The 23,819-nt window shown below is 41.0% G+C and overlaps 1 protein-coding gene across 1 annotated transcript in view; it reads right to left on the minus strand.

Annotated features, from left to right (window-relative positions):
* Window positions 1-23,459, minus strand: part of LOC104611007 (uncharacterized) — a 29,241-nt gene extending 5,782 nt beyond the window's left edge. Inside the window, exons 1-5 of the mRNA XM_010277907.3 lie at window positions 23,004-23,459; window positions 22,703-22,781; window positions 22,449-22,543; window positions 21,095-21,199; window positions 20,922-21,001 (exon numbers count right to left, since the gene is read on the minus strand). Coding sequence (XP_010276209.1) covers window positions 20,922-21,001; window positions 21,095-21,199; window positions 22,449-22,543; window positions 22,703-22,781; window positions 23,004-23,240 — 596 coding nt within the window. The 5' untranslated portion in view covers window positions 23,241-23,459. The remainder of the gene's footprint in view (window positions 1-20,921; window positions 21,002-21,094; window positions 21,200-22,448; window positions 22,544-22,702; window positions 22,782-23,003) is intronic.
* Window positions 23,460-23,819: the final 360 nt, after the last annotated feature.

Consider the following 23,819-nt stretch of genomic DNA (forward strand, 5'->3'; position numbering starts at 1 on the left):
AAATATCCCTTACCGATGGGTCCCTTTCCCCCATCTCTGGTAAAGGTGATATAAAGACCTCTGACACCCTGTTCTTATCTTTTGTTCTTCATGTCCCTAAGCTTAACACAAACCTCTTATCTGTTAGTAGCTTAACAAAGTCCATGAATTGCAGCATAACCTTCTTTCCCACTCATTGTGTTTTTCAGGACCTACAGTCTCAGAGGATGATTGAGAGTGGCCATGAGGCGAACGGAATATACTTGCTAGACACACCGGATCAAGCTTTGGGACCACCTCATGGAGCTGCCTTAGAGTCAGTTGTGTCAGAATTTGTTAACAAAATTTTATTATGTCATTTTCGGTTTGGTCACTTGTCTTTTTCTGCTTTGAGTCATCTGTTCCCAGATATGTTTAAAGGAGTGTCTTTATCGAGTCTTCATTGTGAATCATGTGAGTTGGCAAAGCATTGTAGACATTCCTATTCAATTAGCAATAAAAGATCACTTTCTCCTTTCCATATTGTTCACTCTGATGTGTGGGGGCCATATCACATGCCAACCATGGGGGGTTACAAGTACTTTATCCTTTTTTTTTATGATTACTCGCATTACACTTGGATTTATCTCATGAAATCCAGGGATGAAGTACCGGCTATTGTGAAAAATTTTCATGAACTCATCCTCACCCAGTTTAATACTCGTATCAAAATATTAAGCTCTGACAATGCTAAGGAGTATTTTGAGAGAACCCGCTCCACCTATCTTGAAACTTTTGGGATTATTCATCAAAGTTCTTGTTCCTATACTCCACAACAAAACGGGGTAACGGAAAGAAAGAAAAGGCATGTGGTTGAGGTTGCCAGATCCCTCTTGTTTGCATCCCATGTTCCTGTAAAGTTTTGGGGAGATGTTCTTACTGCTACCTTTCTGATCAACCGTATGCCCTCCCGGGTCCTTGGCTTTAAAACTCCTTTTAGCCTTCTCTTCCCGGATGAGGATCTCTTTTCTCTTCTTCTCCGTGTGTTTGGATGTACTTGCTATGTGCATATTCATAGTCACCAAAGGCACAAGTTTGAACCTAAGGCTCATAAGTGTGTGTTTCTGGGATATGCTTCCACACATAAGGGTTATTGCTGTTTTGATCCAGTTCATGGCACCCGCTTTGTATCTCGGGATGTCACCTTTGCCGAGTTGACTCCCTTCTTTAGTATTCCTCCTGAGGGGGAGAAATCTGGTGAGCCCTTTGCTATGTCTCCAGTTGTTCCTCTTCCCATCCCTTGTGAGTCCGATCATGGGGTGTCCACCTCTTCCACTGGACCTACCTTTGATATCCCTGCTCCTCCTCCTCCTCCTTCTACTCCTGCTCTCCAAAGGTGGTACCAAAGGCAGAGATTCAGACATGTGCAGGTTGTTTCCACTCCTTCAGAAAAGCATCTTGCCACTCCCATCATTCTTGAGGAAACAGGTCAGCCCTCTACTGACCCATCTCTGACTGTCCCAGACCTTGACCTTCCTATTGCTCTTCGCAAGGGCAAGCAGAAGTGTACAGCCCACTGTATCTCCAAATACTTATCGTACAACCTTCTCTCCCCTTCCTACTACTTTCTTGTATATGTTTCTTCCCATGTGATACCCAGGTCTGTACCGAAAGCATTATCTCAAGTTGAGTGGAGGGATGCTATGATGACTGAACTTGATGCATTGCATAAGAACCATACCTGGGATATTGTGGACTTGCTGGAAGGAAAGGAACCAGTGGGTTGTAAATGGGTGTTTACCATTAAGTATCACTCTGATGGCTACGTTGAGAGGTTCAAGGCTCGATTGGTTGTTAAGGGTTACACCCAAATGTATGGCATTGACTATCTTGAGACATTTGCTCCTGTAGCTAAGATGACTTCAATCAAGGTTTTACTTTCTCTAGCAGCTACTTTTGATTGGCCCCTACACCAATTTGACGTTAAAAATGCCTTCTTGAATGGAGACCTGCATGAAGAGGTCTATATGTCTCTACCTCCAGGAGTGTATGGGAAAGAAATGAAAGGCAAGGTGTGTAAACTACACAAATCTATTTATGGTCTCAAACAATCTCCTCGGGCTTGGTTTGAGAGATTTCGGGCTGCTCTTGTCCCCTTCGGCTACATTCAAACACAATCTGATCATACACTATTCTTGAAGAGAAATGACTCTCTGGTGACCTTCTTGATTGTTTATGTTGATGACATTGTGGTCACGGGTAATGACATTGAAGAGGCCAGTAAACTAAAAGGATTTCCCAACTCTGAATTTGAAATCAAAGACTTGGGAGATCTTCGGTATTTCTTGGGTATTGAAGTTGCTCGATCTAAGGATGGTATCTTCATATCTCAGCACAAATATGTCCTTGATCTTCTTGCTGAAACTGGTAAACTTGGAGCTAAACCTATCTCCACTCCCATTGATCCTAATCATAAGCTTTCTACCACAGACGGTGAACCTTTGCCTGATAAGGGAATGTTTCAGAGACTGCTTGGGAAGTTGTTATACCTTTGCATGACTCAGCCAGATATTTCCTATGCAGTAAGTGTTATTAGTCAGTTTATGCATTCTCCCAGAGATACTCATCTAGCTATTACAGAAAGGGTTCTGTCCTACTTGAAAGGTACTCCAGGGAAAGGTATTCTATTTGCTAAGCATGGTCACATGAAGATGGAAGCCTTTACTAATGCAGATTGGGCAGAACGTATTGATGACAGAAAGTCCACCTCTGGTTATTGTGCTCTGGTTGCTGGGAATATTGTGTCTTGGAGGAGTAAGAAACAATCAGTAGTTGCTAGATCCTCAGCTGAAGCAGAATACAAGGCAATGGCTCATGGTGTGTCAGAATTACTATGGCTATGATCCCTTCTAGAGGAATTGGGGGTGGACTACGAGAAACCAATGATGCTCTATTGTGACAACCAAGCTGCTATCAACATTGCACATAATCCTGTTCAACATGACAGAACTAAGCACATTGAGGTTGATAGGCATTTCATAAGGGAAAGAGTCTCTTCAGGAGAAGTTTGTTTACCATTCATCACATCGGAAGAGTAACTGGGCTGATATCTTGACCAAGGGAGTTCCAAGGGGGAAATTGACACACTATATAAGCAAGCTGGGCATGATTGACATCTATGCTCAGCTTGAGGGGAAGTGTAAAGAGACTGGGCCGAATGGGCCCTAACAGCCTCTCTTGTAATATCTTTTATTTTATGTTGATGGGCCACACTTAATGGGCCTATTATTTATTCTTGTTTTATTTTTCTTTATGTAACTGCCAAGCTGGCCGCCCACTTAAGGGCATTCTTGTCATCATCAAATTTTTAGATCTTAATAAAATAGGGTTAGAGGAGAGTGGAGAATGATTCGACTCCTTCTCTTACCTCTTCTCTTCGCCATCTTCTTCTCTTGTACAGTTAGTCAGACATGTTTTATTCTGCTAATCACTAAGTTTAATCTTGATATTAAAGGATTGATTTACATCTTTACTCCCCCAACTTCGGAGGGCCTTGGATTACCCATGTTGCTGCCATCAAAATTCAATTTGGTAAATCCATGAGGTGGAGGTGTCCAGCAGGAATTTGAGGTCTTCCTGATTGAGCCTAACTCGGTAATCTCCTTCCACTTTCTGGCCATCTCATCAACTGAGAATACTACAAACAGCTACAAAGTTTTTAACCAGTGAATCACCCTAATGTGAATAGTTTCCAAAATTACTTCTGGGCTTCTCTCCTCATCAGAAAATACCCTTAAATTTCTCTCCTACCAAACAGTCCAACACACTGCAACCCTACCACATCTCCACATGATCTTGGCCCTCTTGGTTAACCTGTTAGGCATGGAAGTAAATAAGCTTTGCACATCCGAAGGGGGAGTCCACCTGCAACCAAACAAAGAAGTAAACCATTCCCAAATGACTTTAACAGAAATTAATAAGTGATATCCAGACTCACCATCAGATTTACAAAGAACACACCAGTGAGGAGACAAGCAATTATTGGGTCTTTTTCTTTGAAGTAGATCCCCTGTATTAACTCTTTCCAGAAAGGCTTCCCAACAGAAGCACCCAACCTTTGGAGGAATAGGTCGACACCAATACTTCTTTAACAAGAAAAGACATTCCAATAGGAGAAGGGGATAGAAGGGCCTTGAAGAAAGAGGCACAGGAATAGGAGCCCGAGGGAGTGAGTGTCCATATTCTACCATCTGACTTCGATGGCTCAATGAAGATCCCTTCCAGAATGGATAATAAGGCTGTAATGCATGCTAACTCTTTGTCCCTGACATCTCATCTCAAGTTCAAATTCCAACCGAACCCAGAAGGAGAATTAGAAGGAACAAGAAATGAGGAAATTGGTTCATTTTTAAGGGTAGAGATAGCAAAGAGGCTTGGAAATTGATCTTTCAAAGAGGAGTTCCCAACCCATACATGTTCCCAGAATTTAATGAGGCTACCTGAGTGTAATTCATACCTGACCCAAGGATAGAACAAGGGCAAGATGGCTTGAATAGCTTTCCAAGGAGAAGCTCTTGTAGTCCTTGCTAAGATCCCAGAGTCCCATCCATTGCCTGCCACCCCATGTATACTTTCCACTATCTTAGCCCACAGTCTTTCTTTCTCCAATGAGAATCTCCACAGCCATTTCCCCAACAGTGTTAAATTCCTACCCTTATATTCCCAATTCCCAAACCCCCATCCTTCTTGCATACATACCACATCCCATCTGACCCTATGGTCCTTCTTCTCCGCTCCTAGCTCCCAAAGAAAGTCTCTCATTAGTTTTTCCAGCCTACTAGCCACCTTAGCCGAAATCATAAAAACTGAAAGGAAATAGACAGGAACGTTGCCAAGAGTAGACCTTATCAAAGTGATCCTCCCACCGAGAGATAAATAATTCTTCTTCCATTTGGCAAGTCCTTTTTCAAACCTCTCCACAACAGGGGCCCAAAATTCACCTTGCTGAGGATGATCTCCCAATGGTAAACCAAGGTAGTTTAAGGGCCAATTGGAAACTACACACCCCAGAATGTCTGCACATTTACAAGCCTCCCCCTTGCCCATATTGACTCCAATTATACAACTCTTCTCAAAATTTACTCTAAGGTTTGACATTTGCTCGAAGAGTTGTATGGTGAGCTTTAGGTTTCTAATCCTATTGATGTCCGCTCCTTCACAAAATAGTGTCCATGCCCCTAGTTAGCCATTTGATTTCCTTTCATTCATTAGTAAACTTCCAAAGACCTCCTCCCTTCTTTAACCAGCTTACCACCAACTTAGAGTCCCCTTCAATAATTAATTTCTATATTTTCAGTTCCTTACTCTTTCTAATACCCTCCAGAACAGCAAAGGTTTCAGCTCTAAGAGAGAGTCCCCAACCCCAATGGGGCAAGAATACATTGCTATCACCTTCCCTTTCTCATCTCTGAAAACACCCCATACACCTGAGGAGTATAGGTTACCTTCACTACTCCCATCAAGATTTAACTTAATAAATCCCCCCTTCCTCTTCCTTCTTCCTCTTGACTCCCCTCCTCTTAAGGAGGCTTATGCCTCCTTGTGTTCGGAAGGCTTATGCCGTACATTTTGAACATTTATGATGAATATATAACATTAGAGACATGCCCAATTTTTCTATGTTTTTATTTCATTATTTAATTTTAATCTAAGGCACCAAAGGTTGACTTGCTTGACTCAAATGGTAGAATTGTTGACCCATCACTCAAAGGGAAATGCAGTTCCAATTTGTTTTTATCCATGATCAAATCAGCCACAGTCTGATGGGATACTGCCCACCGCAAAGGTCTCTTCGAGGGAGACCTAACCTCCTAAATCCTAATGAGAGAAGAAGAAGAGAATGCAATAAACCAGGTCTGCCCTCTTCGTTTATTCTCAGATATTTATAAAGTTTACAAGGAAGTCACGGCATGTGCATGGAAATGATCATGGCTGATGTGTCCTTGTGTACAGAAAACGAATGGGTGGGCGCTTGGATTTCTTCATCGTGTTGTGCTCCTCGTGGGCTTCTATCGGCAGTGTGGGCTGGTCCACGGGCTGGTTAGTGGAATGGACCTGAGGTGCCATTTGGGTTGGGGCCTCAACAACTCGCCCCTCCTTCAAAACAACCTTGTCCTCAAGGTTGAAGCCCGGAAACATCTTCTTGAGATTGTCGCAGTCCTCCCAGGATGCATCCTCCTCGAGCAAGTGCTTCCAAACCACCAAAGCTTTCTTGTGAACTGTTTTACCCCTTTTTACCACCTTAGATCTCGAACCACCATTGGCTCAGGCTGCAGACATCCCTCCTCATCGAACTCAGGCAATGTGGGGCTAGCATCCACCTGAGTCCTATGCTCTTCTTTAGTAGGGAGACATGGAAAATGGGGTGGATGCGAGGGGATGGAGGAAGGTCCAATCTGTATGCCACCTCCCCTACTCGGCCCACTATTCGAAAAGGCCCAAAAAACGAGGTGCAAATTTAGGTCACTTCCTACGTGCTACTGACACTTGGCGGTAGGGCTGAAGTTTCAAGAACACAAACTCCCCTTCCTGGTAAATCACTAGCATGTGCTTCTTGTCATACTGGGCCTTCATCTGCTGTTGGGACCGGGTCAAATGCTCCTTTAGAGACTTCAGGACTTCATCTCTCTGTTGTAGTTTTTCTTCAACTTCCACCGCTGCTGTAGAACCAGTTTCATAGGGAAGTATCAGGGATGGTCCCCTCCCATATAGTGCCTTAAATGGGCTCATCCCCAGCAATGAATGATAAGTGGTATTGTACTACAACTAGGCCCATGGTAGCCAAAGCATCCACTGTTTAGGCCTTTCCCCCATGAAGCACCTTAAATAAGTTTCCAAACTCCTGTTAACAACTTCAGATTGATTGTCGGCTTGTGGGTGGTAACTGGTGGTGTGGTTCATTTGAGTCCCCTAGGCTTTGAAATATTCAGTCCAGAAGTGGCTCATGAAAGCCGGATCCCTATCTGTCACAATGGACCAGGGGTGCCATGAAGTCGGGTCACCTCCTTCACAAAGGTGTTTGCTACCTGGGCCGCTGTATATGGGTGCATCAGCCCAACAAAATGGTTGTATTTGGTTAATCTGTCCACTACTACCATGATCACTGATTTACCCATGGACGTTGGAAGTCTCGTGATAAAATCCATGGTGATATCTTCCCATACCTGTGTCGGAATTGGAAGGGGCTGCAGCAACCCTGACGGAGTTTGATGATCAGATTTGTAGCATTGGCAAGTAGGGCATTCTGCTACAAACTGCTGGATGGCCTTCTTCATCCCTGACCAAAATAAGTTTTGGCTTACCCTGCAGTAGGTCCGGAGTATTCCTGAATGGCCACCCAAGGTAGAGCAGTGAAATAACTGAAGTAACTCCGAAAGAAACTTTGATTTGGCTGTAATCACTAGGCGCCCTTTAAAGAACAGATCTGGCCCCACTAGGTGGAACCCTGGGACTGTAGCGGGATATGCTTTGAGTCTCTGAACAAGCTTCTGAATTGTTTCATCCAGGTGGGCTTCTTCTTTGAGCTTGGCCAAGATAGGAAAATTGGGACAGAAGACGCCCAACATGGACACTTCATGGCTGTGGGACAGAGTGTCCGCTGCCTTGTTCATTGCGCCGGGTTTGTACTCCACCCTGTGGTCAAACCCCAACAATTTATACAGCCACTTCTGTTGATCTGGGCTGTGCACTGGCTGTTCTAATAGGTGCTTGAGGCTTTGGTAATCAGTACGGATGACAAAGGAGTGGCCCAACAGATAAGATCGCCACTTCAATACCAAGAGGACAACCGCCATCGACTCTTTATCATAGGTAGATTTCAGTTGGGCCTGGGTAGACAATGCTTTACTGAAGTAGGCAATGGGTCTTCCCTGTTTCATAAGGATTGCTCCCACCCCCGACTTAGATGCATCACACTCTACTACGAACTCTTGAGAAAAATCCGGTAAAGGCGAGAGTGGGTGGTGTGGACAGGGCCTGTTTGAGAGCCTGGAATGTGGCTTGGGCCTGGGCATCCCAACGAAATGCATTCTTTTTGAGTAGCTGGGTCAGTGGGCTGGCTATCAGGTCATAGTTCTTTATAAACCGTCTGTAGTAACCGGTTAGGCCCAGGAACCCCCTAAGAGCCCGTATAGAATCTGGAATGGGCCAGCTAACCACGGTTGCAATCTTATCAGGGTCAGCTCTAACCTGGTGAGAGACAATATGGCCTAGGTAGTGCACCTCCCTCTAGCCGAATAGGCATTTGTCTCTCTTGGCGTAAAGCCGATGCTGCCTCAAGACCTCCAAAGAAACTTTCAGATGCTGTAGATGAGATTCCCAACTGTCACTATACACCCAAATGTCATTGAAAAATACCAGGATGAACCGTCTGAGGTAGGGCCGAAATATATCATTCATTAGAGCCTGAAAAGTGGACGGAGCGTTGGTTAGCCCGAAGGGCATAACCAGGAATTCATAGTACCCATCGTGAGTCCGGAATGTCGTCTTTCACACATCCTCCAGGTGGACCCAGATCTGGTGGTACCCGGCCCTCAGGTCTAATTTGGAAAACACTGTAGCAGCACCTAATTCATCCAACAACTCGTCGATAACTGGTATGGGAAATTTGTCCTTCACCGTGATACAGTTCAAGGCCCGGTAGTCCACACAAAATCTCCACGTGTCGTCTTTCTTTTTTACCAACAGGACGGGTGAGGAAAAAGGGTTGGAGCTGGGTTGTATCATGCCCTTTTTCTTCAAATCAGCTACAATGTTCTCAATTTCAGACTTCTGAAAATGGGGATAATGATATGGTTTCACATTGGTCGGACCTGCCCCTGGCAAGGGGGAAATCTTATGGTCTTGGTCCCGTTTCGGGGGAAGGTCCATGGGCTCTTGGAAAATATCTTGGTAAGCCTGCAGCAGTATAGATAACTCTGTGGAATCCCCTCCTGGGCCTACTAAACCTATTGGAAGGTTGAGTGTGGGCCCCACTGGGTTGCCTCCCAAATAGAGAATGACAGGTGGGGAGGAATGGTGGCTTGGCTTGATTGTTAGGCTGAATTCTTCTTGCAATGGGGGCCCCAGGTCGAGGCCTTGGAGAGTGCAACTCTACCCGTCTACTGTGAAGGTCATGGTCAGACGGGCCCAATCACAAGTCACTAGGCCCAACTGTCGAAGCCACTGGAGGCCCAAAATCACATCAGGCCCCCTTAACTTCAACGGGTGAAGGTCGGCTTGGAGTGTGTGCCCTTGCACCTTGATCTTCACTGCTTTTCAAACCCCATCACAACTGAGTTTGTGTCCATTGGCTACATGGACAGAGAAAGCTGGTATGGGTTCCACTGCTAAATGGAGCTGATCAGCTAGCTGCTCTGCCACAAAATTTAGAGAGCTCCCGCTATCCACCAATATAGCCACCGAACTACCTCCGATCACTGCTCTAAGCCTCATGGTACGAGGTGAGGAAATGCCAATCAGGGCATGGAGGGAGATCTCCGGCCCCTGCTCCGAAGATTCTTCATCAACTTCCGGGTTCCCGTCTTCAACTGCGGGATCCTCCTCTTCATGGTCCTCCGGCTCTAATAAGAAAAGTTGGGGTTTCTTGCATCAGTGCCCGGGTTCGAATTTTTCATCACAATTATAGCGGAGCCTACATTCGCGACGTGACTGCATCTCTGCCCATGAGAGACGCCTAAGGGGTAAACCATTCGGCCCAACCGGCCTGGTTAAACCCGGATCAATTTTGGTCGAGGGAGTCTTGAGGATTGGTCTGGCCAAGGCCAGTTTAGTACCTGCCTAAGCTTGTTCAGTCTTTCTTCATGCAGGCGGGCTAAGTGGGCCGCCACATTTACGGTGACTGGTTGCAGAGCCTTTACTTCATATCGGATCTCATCCTTCAAACCCCCTAAGAAGGCTCCCACCAACGCCGATTCATGCCACCCGTAAACCCAAGAAGCCAACCTCTCAAACTCGTTCTGATACTCCCTCGCTGTCCCCATTTGTTTGTCTCGACAGAGATTCATCAAAGTTCTCAAGCCCTGATGGTCCAAAATGGTGATAGATGGCTTCTGTAAATTATGTCCACCCAATCTGAGGGTTAGAACGTCAATACCATTGGAGCCACTAGATGGCCTCCCCTTCCAAATGGATTGAAGCCATTGATACATGCTGATGTCCCGTAATTTCGTTTATCTCAAAGAATCTTTCTTCTCTAAATATCCAAGAAATAGGATCCTCACCTGAGAACGTGGGAAACACTAACTTGGCCATCCTTCTGAATCCAGAACTTGCGTGCGAGTGGCCGGAGTGGCTGGAACCTTCGTTATCCCCTTCGCGTAGGTTGGATTGGGACGACCTCTGGAACTGGCTGGCTACTACCAAAATGGAATCCTTCAAATCTTTCAGCTCCCTAAACACCTTGTGAAGCTCTTCTTTGATATTGTCGATTCGACCCTCCATTGTTGAGGATCTCGTGTTCATCATCTCTCTCCAGACGGCAGCTCTGATACCAACTTGATGGGATACTACCCACTGAAAAGGTCTCTTCAAGGGAGACCTAACCTCCTAATGAGAGAAGAAGAAGAGAATGCAATAAACCAGGTCTGCCCTCTTCGTTTATTCTCAGATATTTATAAAGTTTACAAGGAAGTCACGACATGTGCATGGAAATGATCATGGCTGACGTGTCCTCCTTGTGTAGAGAAAACGAATGGGTAGGCGTTTGGCTTTATTCATCGTGTTGTGCTCCCCGTCGGCTTCTATCGGCAGTGTGGGCTGGTCCCCGGGCTGGTTAGTGGAATGGGCCTGAGGTGCCATTTGGGTTGGGGACTCAACATAGTCAAACTAGTTGGCTCATCAACCAATGAGGATTTTGGGTCCATTTCACCACCAAAATACTTGCCTACAAAGAATTGTTGACTTGATCAACAACCTAGTGACCCAACCAGTTGAACCATTAAACCATTTGACCCAATCAATGGATCATGTGTCAGATATTACTTCTCTTTTTTCTAATTTTTTTGCATTGCTCTTATTTTTGTCACAGTTATTTTTGGTTTAGTATGATGAATATATAATTTTAGAGATGTACCCAAACTTTTTCTACAAATTTCTTGTAATTTTTTATATATTTATATTTTTATTATTTAATTATGACATCATTGGTTGACCCATCATCTAAACAAACAGTTAAACCACAGGCCCACCACCCAAACAAAAAAAAAAAACGGTTTCATTTTCAACCTGGTTTTAAAAACATTGGATTTCATACCATTAAAATTATGGGGTATAGAGACTAGAGTTAAGTTTGTGAAATTCAATTCTAAGAAACAAAAATGCTTTAAATATAAGAGTTAATGAGAGAGAATGAAAGTTAACACCTTAAATATAGGAGTTAATGATTGATCAAAAAAAAATTATAGGAGTTAATGAGAGAGTATAATGCATTGAAATGTAGTAGTTCAAATTAAGTTTTCTTTCCCCAAATAAGAGGAGCCAAATTTAAAAATAAAGGCACTTTAATCAAGGAAAAGTCCAGAATCCCAACATTTTATAAATCTCAAAATATAAAGAATACAAAATGCTTTATAGCACCATGTATGACGCTTAAGTGAGGCAACCTTCCATGGGTGCCTTGTCGTCTAGGTACCCACCCACCAAGGTGCCACCTTGACAACTATGATCTCAGTTAAACATAGTTGTCTTCTAAATAGCAAGAAGAAAAACCCAAAAAAAACTTGGCTATGCTGCAAGAAAGAAAGAGATGCTTAGCATCTTCTTCATAACCGTTATACACATAGCATACACTAGGCAAATGAAAATCCATTCTCTTCAAATGATCTATTGTAAGAACGCCATCCAAATCCACTAGCCAAGCAAAATCCTCCACCCTAGGTGGTATTCGATTGCTCCAAATACCACAAAGAGCACCATAATCTACCTGAATATGGATGAAAGCATTACAAATTGATAATTTTAGTGAAATGACCATTTCTTTATTCCTTCCACCATCTCTTTTTTTTTAACTGTAAGGTAAGCAAATCCTCCACCCTAGGTGGTATTGGATTGCCCCAAATACCATAAAGAGCAGCACAACCTACCTGATTATGGATGAGAGCATTACAGATTGATACTTTTAGTGAAATGACCATTTCTTTATTCCTTCCACCATCTAGAATCTGAATCTTCACAAGAGATACCTTCTACACAAAGCTTACTAAGTAGTAACCCCATTTCTCTATCCAAAAGAGGACTCCTAGTCCTGAATCTAGGACACCAAAACGCCTTTCCTTTTCTGTTTTCAAAACAATTGCTAATTGTGATATTTTTAAAGCTCAGCCCATAAAGCCTGATATTTCTTAACTCTTACATGTATTGCTCAAGTTTCTCTCAACAAAGGTTAGTAGCAACGCACGCTCTGTGTAGAAGTGCTGCTGAATGAGCAGTTCATCTTCAATGCCTTAAACAAGTTGGTTGATCTTCATGTTTGGATTTACCCATAGGTACTTCAGCATCTTCTTTGGCAACCATTTGGAAAGACAATAACCCAGTCAGTAGAAGATTTTTTCTTTTTTTGGGAAAAGTTAACTGAATTCCTTAAAATAAGAGAGAGGTGTACAAATACAAAACAGGGGTCAGACCCCTAAAGATTACACAGGAGGAACTCTATCACAGTACAAGCTACAAGGTCTCTAAAATAGCACCCAGTTTTGCTAAGCCATCTGCAATAGCATTTAAATCCCTTGGAATCCATAACAGATTTACATTCATAGAAGCCAATAAGTCCCTTGCCTCTGCTAGATTGAGTCTCCACGGTCTAGCTTCCTGCTTTCCTAACCATTTTATGGTATCTGCTGAGTCGCCTTCAATGGAGAGGTTCTGAATACCCAGTCTGTTGATTAAGCAGATCCCTGTAAGTGCAGCCATCACTTCAGCCTTGGTAGAATCAGCTATACCAATCAGTTCACTGTACACCCAGCAGATGTTCCCATTTTCATCTCTTAAAACTCCTCCAATGCCAGCAACACCAGAGTTACCTGAGGCACTTCCATCAATGCTTAGAGTCCAAGCTCCTTCCCTTCTGAGAAATGGACCCCTGGAGATGGGTGGGGAGGATGGGGAGGAGAACAGGAAATTAACAGCATTCCTGTTAAGATCGTTTACATTGATTCCTCTGAACTGGTCTGAGCTGGAAGCCCACAAAATACAGTGATAGTTGATTTGAGAGATCAACTCACTCTTGGACTTGGCCTTATGGCCTTATTCTCAGAATGGGTGTCAGCCATATAATGGGTGTTGCAGTCAGCCCATTAACTAATCAGGACAAAGTGCTGGAATCCAGAAATTCAGGGGGCCAAGTGTCATGACCCCTAACTACAGGGTAGGTGTTGTAGTTTATCCAAAATTTTATTGGTTGAGGGAAAAGAATATTTACAATGATTCATCATCATCATCCAAGCCTTATCCCAACTATAATGAGATCAGCTACATGAATCCCATTTTGCCAATCCATTCTATTTAAAGCCATATCCACTGTTAAATTATTAGTCCTTAAATCATTTCTTACTACTTCTACCCATGTCCTTTTTGGTCTACCCCGATCTCCTCTACCCCCTTCACTTCTTCTAAGTGGTGCAGTTAGTGGTCTTCTATGTACATACCCAAACCATCTTTGTCTACTCTCTCTCTCATTTTATCACCTATTGGAGCTACTCCTAGGTTCCTATGGCTAACTTCATTCCTAATCCTATCCTTTCTAGCTTTTCCACTTATCCATCTTAGCATTCGCATTTCTGCCACATTCATTTTCTGGACATGTTTTTTGACTGCCCAACGCTCCACTCCATACAACATAGCTGACCTTACAACTGTTCTATAGAATTTTCCTTTTAATCTATAAGTGGTATTCGCCCATCACATAAAAGTCCAGATGACCCCTCCATTTTGCTCATCCTGCTCTAATTCTTTGGGTGACATCCTCCTCAATCTCTCCCTTGTTATGAACTATTGAACCAAGGTACCAGAAATACCTAACCCCATATTTGTTCTTTACAGATTAATCTACATAGTAAGAGGCCATCACCCAATGTTGGTCCCAGCTATGTAGGGTCTTGGACGGGGTGGACTGGATATGGTCCTAACCTTTGGAATTTTTTTTCACAAAGTGGCAACTCTCGGACTTGGACCCGCCTTCTCATGCTTGACAGCCCATTACAAAAAGTAACAGCCCTAGATCGAATGTACATGGTAACCCACCAAAATAACTTTTCCCTGTAATCCCCTTGTCTAGCAAGTAAATCAGCTATTCTATTAGCTGCCCTATGAATCCATACCCATGACACCTCAATTTCCTTGGCGATCTGTTTTGCGTGTCTTAAAGTTTGCCAATGCTGCCAGGTTCCTTGGATTCCATTCTTCAGCCATCCAACCACTGTTCTATAGTCATCTTCTATTACTGCATTGCACAGGTTCAATCTTTTGCATAGTTTCAATCCTTTGATTTCAGTCTCTTGCATAGATTCAATCCTGCAGAACCACGCTTACCTATATGTCTCCTGCACTTCCAATACTGCAGCGATCAAATTGAGTTTCACTTGATTCAAGGCAGGTGGGACCCAATCTCTCATCACTTTAAAATTGGAAGTAGAAGAGTTTGCCACATACTGCCATCCTATAATTATATCACTCTCAAAAACAATTTCCCAAGTCTTGACCCAATTCACCATTCGAATCAATAATTCTTTTCAAATGACAGCCCCCTTAGAATTCCTTTTTCCATAGAATATTCTATTATGCCTTTGTTCCCAGAGTGATCAAAGAACAGCTGCCATAGTGCATCTCCATACAAACTTTTCCCCTTTTCTTTCTTGGGTTGAAAAAAGAATGCTTCAATAGGGCCTCTATATCTCCAGGATGGGACCACCGAAGAGTGAACCCAAATGCTGGAAGCAAACTTCAGGAGATAAGTAGTATAGATTCCCCACTTGCATTACAAAGAAAGTGCTTGTGAGGTCAGATATACCAACTAGGCCTCCTTTTTTATCAGTAAAATCATTACACTTATTTAGTTAGATTAGAGAAAATTACATATTTATGTTCATTCATTTAGATTACCAACTAGGCCACCTTTTTGACAAAGTTTCACAAGAGTGATCTTCAGATGTACTTCCCAACAAAACAAGCCCTAATTTTGGTGCCATAGCATATTCAACTACCTATCCAACAAGATCAACTGATCAAGATTGTGCAATTCAGACATCAATTGGGCAAGTTAATGCTCATTTACAGATAGCTGATGACTCTGTGACAAGATTTCTATTTTTCAAAGAAAGTAAAGTATTGTTGATACACCAGCACCCATGTACACCAAGGATCTGTACATTGGGAATATACAAAAATATTTTCAACCCTTTGCACCCTGGTTTATAGCACGAGGCCTAGGAATTATGATGGAAATGTAATGCATTGTTGAACGAGCAAGTTTTAGCTGAATGCAATGGCTGTTCAGCGGGCTGTGGAACCAATTATAAGGTTACACACCAGTAATAAAATACATGAGACCCACACCTTTCACAATGGGGCCCATGAATTTATTACTGCCGTGTAACTTCACCATTGGTTCCACAGCCCCGTGAACAGCCATCGCGTTCAGCTAATCCGAATTCTTGTTGAACTCAAGTTGTAAGTCAGCCTTGGAGCTGTTTGCCCTATACAAAGCTATGGAGATATGGATAAAAAATGATGTACAGCTTGAAAATGTCAATACAATTTGGCTAGTCTTACCACCCCCCTTGTTTAAAACTGTTCAAAGTTTCGAATTCACATTACAGACTTCCACCTTGGGAAGCCACCCCTCTAAATAGTTGGTTCCTCTTTAATCTTGTCTTGCCAAAGGCCACCTCAGAATTATTTGGATTTGAAGATTCCAATTATCTCAGAGTTTCTCTGGATCTTCTAGATAGGAGGCATTTTTGTTGTCTTGATTAATTCTGTTTTAGCAATAACTTTGCCTTTTTTTCAAATTTATGTTTTAAGGTTTGGAATTTCTGGTTACCATGTTGGTACATTCTATTCTCCTGTTTTGAGTAATTCTGTTTTGTTTTTGAGATCCAAAACAGAATCCAATTATTCCCTAAGATATTCACCCTGCTTAGCATAGTTTACTAGCAGTTAGGCTGATCAATCATCACCCCTTTCACCAAGCAGGCTTATCCCTTTCTTTTATTTGAGCCATGCAGCCACCTTTTCTTAAAAAAAAAAAAAGGACACATCACCCCTGTTATTTGTCCCACCATTAGCTAGTCTAGACCCCATACCCCTCCAACACCATATAGTTCATGCATCATACATGCTAAAAAAGTTTACTACTATCTAGTATATTTGCTTTAATCATGTATAATCAATATTGTCATCCAAGGACTCCAAGCATGGGAGAATCTTGGATCTCAGGACAGGGGACCTGTACATGGGTCCAAGGCCCTCATAATTCAAAAATTGCTCAGGACCTACTTTATAAGGTCCTGACTAATACATTCTTATGTCCAAACTTATACAACCAAATGGCCTTTAACCATCTGATTTCAGCATTATTTGTGAAGTTCTTTTTCAGTTTGAGATAAACTTCCTCCAGTTCAATCAAATTCAATAAAATAAGAAAATTATAATCTTTTGCTGATGTTGGTTTTTGACCTTTCTGGACATTCACCAGGAAAGGTGACTAGTCCCTGGCTCACTGCTTCAGCAATGACCACATGTCAATTCAGGTCCGGCCGATTGGTCAATGGACATGCTTATCTATATATTATAGAACAATTTCATACACCAGTTGTTGGGGATGGATACATGAATATTGTTCCACCATTCCATTCTATTTGGTGCCATATCCATTGTTAAACTATGGGAGTTTCACTACTCACTAACTGTAGTAATTTAAAAGGCATCCCTGAGATGTATTTTAAGGCCTTCACCATGCCTGGCCCATTTGCAGCCCTTTTGAAAAGGCACATACTTGGTGCGCCTTACACTTCAGTTCAGGCATGCGCCTTTTGGACCCCCTGAGCCTGACCAAGCCCCTTGAGGCAAGCCCAAACAAGTCCATGCTAGGGTCTTAAATTCTTAATCTGTAAATAAAAAATTGGTTTTATAATTTTAACTATAGCTCCTTGAATTGTTTGAGGCAAGCCCAAACAAGTCCATGCTCACTCACTCACTGAAGCTCCGAAAACACCCCACCCACCCACCCCTTTGTTAATGTTGTCCATCCATTCTTCTTAATGCAAAACATTTTTAAAAGATAAGGAACTATAATTAAAATTATAAAACCAATATTTTATGTATGGATTAAGAATGTAAGACCCTATCATAGGCTTGTTTGGCTTGTCTCAAGAAGCTTGGTACAAAGGTGGCTCATAGAATTAGGAACGTGAGATGTTTAACATAACATTAGCTATTTGAAGTAATGCGATTGGGAAAGAAAAAAAAGAGATTGAAAGTTTCACATGCTTGAATCATTGAGTGCTTGAATATGATTTATATGTTATAGTTATGTGTTTTATTTTGAACCAATAGGCTTTTTAAAAAATTAGTTTAAAATTAAGGTGTGCATTTTCTATTAATACTATTTTTAATACTTTTTAATTAATTTTGATTTTTTTGCATTTTGATTTTTCTTTGTTGGTATTTTTTTTGAAATTTTTGAAATTTTTGCATCTTTCTTCAAAAAGGTGTGAACCTTACCTTGTGCCTTATGCCTCAGGTGCAAAAAGCCCTTTGCACTTTTTTTTGAAAGGAAAATAGAAATTCATTAAAAAGAAAAAGGAGAGTACATAAGAAGGGTGATATCTTATCACCTGAGAGAAAGAAGATGACCACCTAAACCACAATTTCAACTAAACACATTAACAAAAACTTAACCAAAATCTTAAACCAAACTCTTCTTGAAACCATGTCACCACTCCCTAGACTCCCAAACCTGAAAACAACCACAGACCTCCATCTCCTCTGAAACAAAGAACCAATTTGCAAAAACACTGACTAGCTGATGGGCCAGTAATCAAATATGTGACAAGATTTCACAAATCTGATGTACTTGGCAAGTACATGCCCAGTAAATGTGTGAGTTGCTCCGAAAGCCCACAACATGAGTCCATATCCATTTGTAAACTATGGGTCCTTAAATCGTTTCTCGCTACTTGATGGGTCAATAATCAGAATTTCATAAAAATGATGTATTCAGAAAACCAAAGCCCAATAAATGTGAGTTTCTCCAGAGGCCCAAAACATTGAATCCTTTACAACAAGCCCAAGAAGTTAATTGCTGTCAGGACCCCATGTGATATTCAAAAGGTACACTCTCAACCAAATCTTATCAAGATTCTTATAGCCAAATCTTCTCAAGTATTTAACTGGACCCTCAAGATTTTCTGAATATTTGAAGGATTTAGAAGATTCATTCTCTAGCAAGCATTTCTTTAGCCTCATTACTTAGGAAAATAAATATATGGTAGGTCTCAAAAAAGAATTCTCAATTTTCCATATCAAACCATGTAAACATTCTTTTGAGCAATTAATAAATGAATGAAGCTGAAATATTCCTACAAATCTATGGTTTGGTGCTGACTCTCCTGCATTCTGTCCACCCCTAACTAAGAAGCTGTGGGCTTTGTGGCCTGATTCCAGCTTCCATGGACCCATTTCATCCATTTATTCCCTCATTCCCCTTTCTTGTTGTGAAAATCAAATATTAGTATAATTGCAATCTTACTCAATGAACCTCACACCAAAGACTCTAACATCCCACCCTTCTAACTTTGTTCCTTTTATTTCCCTCCTCTCCTAAGGCTATGTTGATTGCCCAGAAAGTGTGTGTGTGTGTGTGTGAGAGAGAGAGAGAGAGAGAATTTAGAAACTTTCTTAATAAATCTGCAAAACAAGTGTTATGGTTAGTCTGGGAAAGTTTGTAGGTCCACAACAAAATATCATCAATTCTTACTAATAAAAAAATATATTGTTGTTTCTAAAAAGTTCCTTTTAAATGTTGATTTTTTTTGTAACAGTTACTTTTGCTTGATAACTAAGCATATTACAGAAAATAAAGATTTTCTTTCATTTTCTTTGCTTCTCTTTTCTTTCACTTTCTTATATACTCTTGCCAACCAAATGTAGCCTCAGTCTCTGCAAAGCTTCAGTCAACAAAGACAGAAAAAAATCATCGGAAAAGTACAGACAGGCCCAATGCAGATTTCTGAATTCCACTGCAGATCTATAAACATTCAAAATGTCGAAAACCCCCACTCTATACACCAATGCCCGCCCGTGAATTGGCATCAATTCTGAGCTGGCACGTACCCCAACTGTATTTTGGGCCTAAAAATTCTGACCCTGGGATGAACCCGTCATTCTCCCAAAAATAATTGAATGAATAAATTATAAAAATATGATACTTAGATTGAACAATTTTTTACCTGAATCCAAGGATTAAAATTACGCAACGTTCGGCTGATTTGTATCATATCAGTGGGTCACCAATACAGAAAATAATGGGTGTCTTGGGTTTTAACCTGTTTCCAAGGTTTTTAAAACCGAACTGGACAAAAAACCATTCAGGAGTCCAGTTCCCGGGTCGAACGGTCCAATCGTTCAAACCGAACGGACGGCCCGTTGTGACAAAAAAATTAAAAATGACCAAAAACCATTGGACGGTTCAAACGGTTCAACCGCCAGTGTCAGTGGTTTGCTGACCAAATCAACAGTTTTTGGCCAAAAGATGGTTCTGGGGTAAAATGGAACCGGTCAGGTGATTGGTTCCCGGTTTTCCGGTCCGACCATCCGGTCTGGTTTTAAAACCATGCCTGTTTCGGGGGGTAGACAGGCCTTATACCAATCCCCCTGAAAAGGTTTGAAAAAATAAATAAATGTAAAGTGCCTTGATACATGGCATATCAGACTATCGATATTTAAAATCTTGTCTGAATCTTGAATAACAATATTAAGTTTAATATTTCCATTTCCAACAAAATAAAAGTCTAAAAATATATGCAAAACTTAAGCACTTCATCCAAAACCATGGTTTATAGGTCACATAAATTCTATACAGGTCATCTTGCTCATTCCAGGTTTCAAGCAATATCTGGTCAGACTGAACTGTGAAGGTAGCCACGTTACAAGTTTTCCAAGTCAACCTGTTGGGTCAATCCAATTTTTATAACTATGCCCTTTTGTTCTTTGCCATTACTCATTCCAACTCACATTTCTGTCCTTCCATGTATCATTTTAAAGCTTTCAACCAATGTTTTAATAGGTGTTTGAGGTATGCTGGAGGTGTAGATGCCTCTGAGGCATATGCCTGAAACTCAAACACCTTCTGCATGACACATACATATCTGGTATGCCTCAAAATTGAAAGAAAGAAAAGAAAATAAATAATCCTTCTCTTGAGGAGGCTTATGCCCCCTTGCACTCAGGAGACTTACGCCTCATGCCTCCAGGTAGTGGAATGCCTCACATCACGCCTCAGAATTTTAAAACTTTGCTTCAACTTGCATCAAACCATTTCTTTTTTTTCTGATAATGCCATTGTGCTTCAATGCATTTGAACAGAATGTTTCTCAACTTCATCCTTTACCTATTGACCAATTCCTGGTCTTGCCAGTCCATCTGAACAGCCTCATTTGGTCTATATTCTTTCTTGGTTATCCAATATTCTTGCTGTTGTTTTTCTATTGAGCTGATAATTTTAAAAAAGATAAAAACAATAAACTAGTAACAGAAGACAATACTCCAGAAACACGTCCAAGAAGCTCAGGAAAGGAAGTACAACAGATAATTTTGTTGACAAAAAAGAGAAGGAAACACAAGAAACAATCTTGTTGATGAAAAGTAACAAACAGGAAATTCAGCAGGCATTAAAGAGTGATTACAATTACCATGGACGAATATCACTTCCGTTCACCCTTAATATGTTCTCTCGCAAAGCCAAACTTGTGTAGAGAAACAATAGCCAGGCCTGAAGAAGATATTTTCAATATTAACTTCATAAAATGCCTGACTTAGATAGAATTCCATTTGAAATGCAGAACACCTTGAAGACATTTTGTACCTGGTACAGCTGAACTGGCAAAGTTGGCAAGCATCCATTCCAGAACCAAGACCTTAAAAATAGTAGTATTGATGGGAAGAGAAGGAACATAAAGGCAGTTCTATCCTGCTCACAGAAGATAATACTGTGTCAAGCCCAACAGTGTTGTCATAGTCTTATGACTTACAATACGATTCATCATTTGAATCATGAATCCCAAGGGCTTCAATTAGAATCTTATGTATAAATCCTTTTCTGCAAAAATAATATGATTTTGTTTCAATCTTACGATTTGATTCCTGAATCTTGCGATTTATACGATTCATGCAATTCAAACCGTTACAATTAAGAATTAGTTTTCTACTTTGTCATTTCTTTGTTTCCATTTAGTTTTGTCAGTGGATAAAGCCCTTACTAGAAAAAAAAAAATTTATTTAGTTATTCAAGACCAGAGATTGAGTTGATTTTCCATCATATGTAGGTTAAAGAGTCATTGTATATTGATTATTTGACCTTCAAGTCTAAATTGATAGTGTACAAGTGGTAAACTCTATTGTTTTAGGTGCATATATTGTATATATGGATTAAAAATAGGGTAAAACACTTTTTTATATTTATCTAGATTTTTAATTTATCTATCTATTTTTAATTGGGAAAATCTATGATGCCAAAAAGACATGGTACCGGAAGAGTTTTGACCAATCAAAGCCCACCCGTGAATTTTGATAAATTCCACCTGATTGATTAACACATTAATGATGAACCTTTTTTTATTTTTTACAAGTTTGTAAAAAAAGATTATTTCACAATTTCCAATACAACTTACAATTTGACTCCACCCAACTTTCCCTATGACTACAATTTTCAAAACATTACTCAATTTTTGAATAATCCAAGAGCAAAGCTCATATTGATACCCCAATTAATTCATAAGTTTCTCTGAATTCACATATGGCACCGTTCAGTTCACATAGGAACTCAAGATATATTAGGAAATATAAGATATGAAGAATACAATAATTTATGAAAGAAAATCCCAATAAAAATGCCTTCCCATGTATAATACTTCTAGTCAAAGAATGAGCAAAGACACCATAGTCTCTCCAGGCATATGAAGAAACAATTGGAAGGCCAGCATTCATAACCCATAGTTTGCAAGCACAAATATCACATTTATGTGCTCTGAAACTAAATCAGCGAACCCCAGAAAAACAGAATTGATGGAAGTTTACCCACTTCTATTTTATCTCTTTTGCCCCCTCCCCAACCAATCAAAGGGAATATTTATGTGTAGATAAAAAACACTTCCACAATAGAAATTAGAAAAAAAAAACATGAAAATGTGGAAAAGTGAATAGGGATACAAGAAGCATACCCTGTAACTATTATACTCCTCTTTTACTTTCAATTGGACGTCTTTCCCATTAGCACGTACATTGACAGGACCAAGAAACATCTTCAGGAAAGTACCTGTATGTCACTAACGAATTTCACACCACTAACCAAAACCACATCGCTAATTAAAAGTTAAACAGGAAATCAATGCCACTGGCCCAAGAAGAATAATTTTTTTCTTTTTCTGGTAAAGACCCAGGAGAAGAAATTGAACTAACAGAAAAGTAAAAGCACCTTTAGCTTTGCTAGGAAGAAAGAAAGACGCGTCCCCATCAGTTAGAATGCATCTCGCTCTGTCTAATTCTTCTCCCAGCTTAACACAACCACAGAAGAACCAAATTAGCCAATCTAACAACTAGACACGAAAACAGAATTATGGATTCAAAAAGCTTATAAAGCACCCCAAATCGAATGCATGAACAGTGCAAGACAAACATAAGCTACAATAACAGCGGAAACCCTAAGAACAGTATAGCGCAAGCAACCTATACTGCATGAAGCACGAAAGGGAAACTGAAAAAAGAGGAAATCTTACCTTCTCAGCTTCCTTAGGATCGAGTAAGGATTTCTTGACGGCAGAATCGATCGAGGAACGGAGTTTCTTAATATTGGAATCCAGCGTGAGAGTTCGCTGGCGGAGAGCTTGTTCTTCGTTGAACGTCTTGGAGATTAGAGATGAAGCTGAATCCTGCAACTCCCTAACCAGCTCGGCCACTCCCGATACTTCTTCCATTAGTTTCCTCCTTGAGTTCTCTCCCCCTGAACCCCCCATCTTCGATCCAGAAAACCCAAATGATCGGTTGATACAAAACCCAGAAGAAAAAAAGAATAAAAATTTAGTTCTTTTAATCCAGAAATATAAGCAGTTGAAGGGGAATGAATAGGTTGCGTTCTCTCATCTCTGAAAGCAACAACCAACGAAGCCGAACTCTCTCTTTCTCTTCTATCTCTACTGTAGCTTTTTTAATTATTTTTCGCTAAACATTCAGATGGAAATTTTTGCTGGATTTATTTTTAATTTTATTCTCAAAATTCGATGGGCCCTACTTGAGATCGAATCCCGGGTGCGCGAAATTTGTTAGAGAATTACTATTCGTCAGATTGGAATAGAATGGAGAATATGATACAACAAAATGCAGTTCGTTAGATTCCTATTTAATGGACGTGGACAATCGGCTCGCCGTTCTCATGGGGCCCAGAAGAACGTGGGTTTCTGTTTGGAAGCTGCAGCGACCACAATCATGGTCCCCCTTCAAGGGCCCAGATCAAGGATGGAGATAAAAAGACTCCGATCATACAATCAGATGACTCTAGAATGCATCAGATTCCAATTGGACGACTTCAGCTAGAT

The sequence above is a fragment of the Nelumbo nucifera genome, chromosome 7 (assembly GCF_055504915.1).
Source record: "Nelumbo nucifera cultivar China Antique chromosome 7, China Antique-T2T, whole genome shotgun sequence".
NCBI classification, from domain to species: domain Eukaryota; kingdom Viridiplantae; phylum Streptophyta; class Magnoliopsida; order Proteales; family Nelumbonaceae; genus Nelumbo; species Nelumbo nucifera.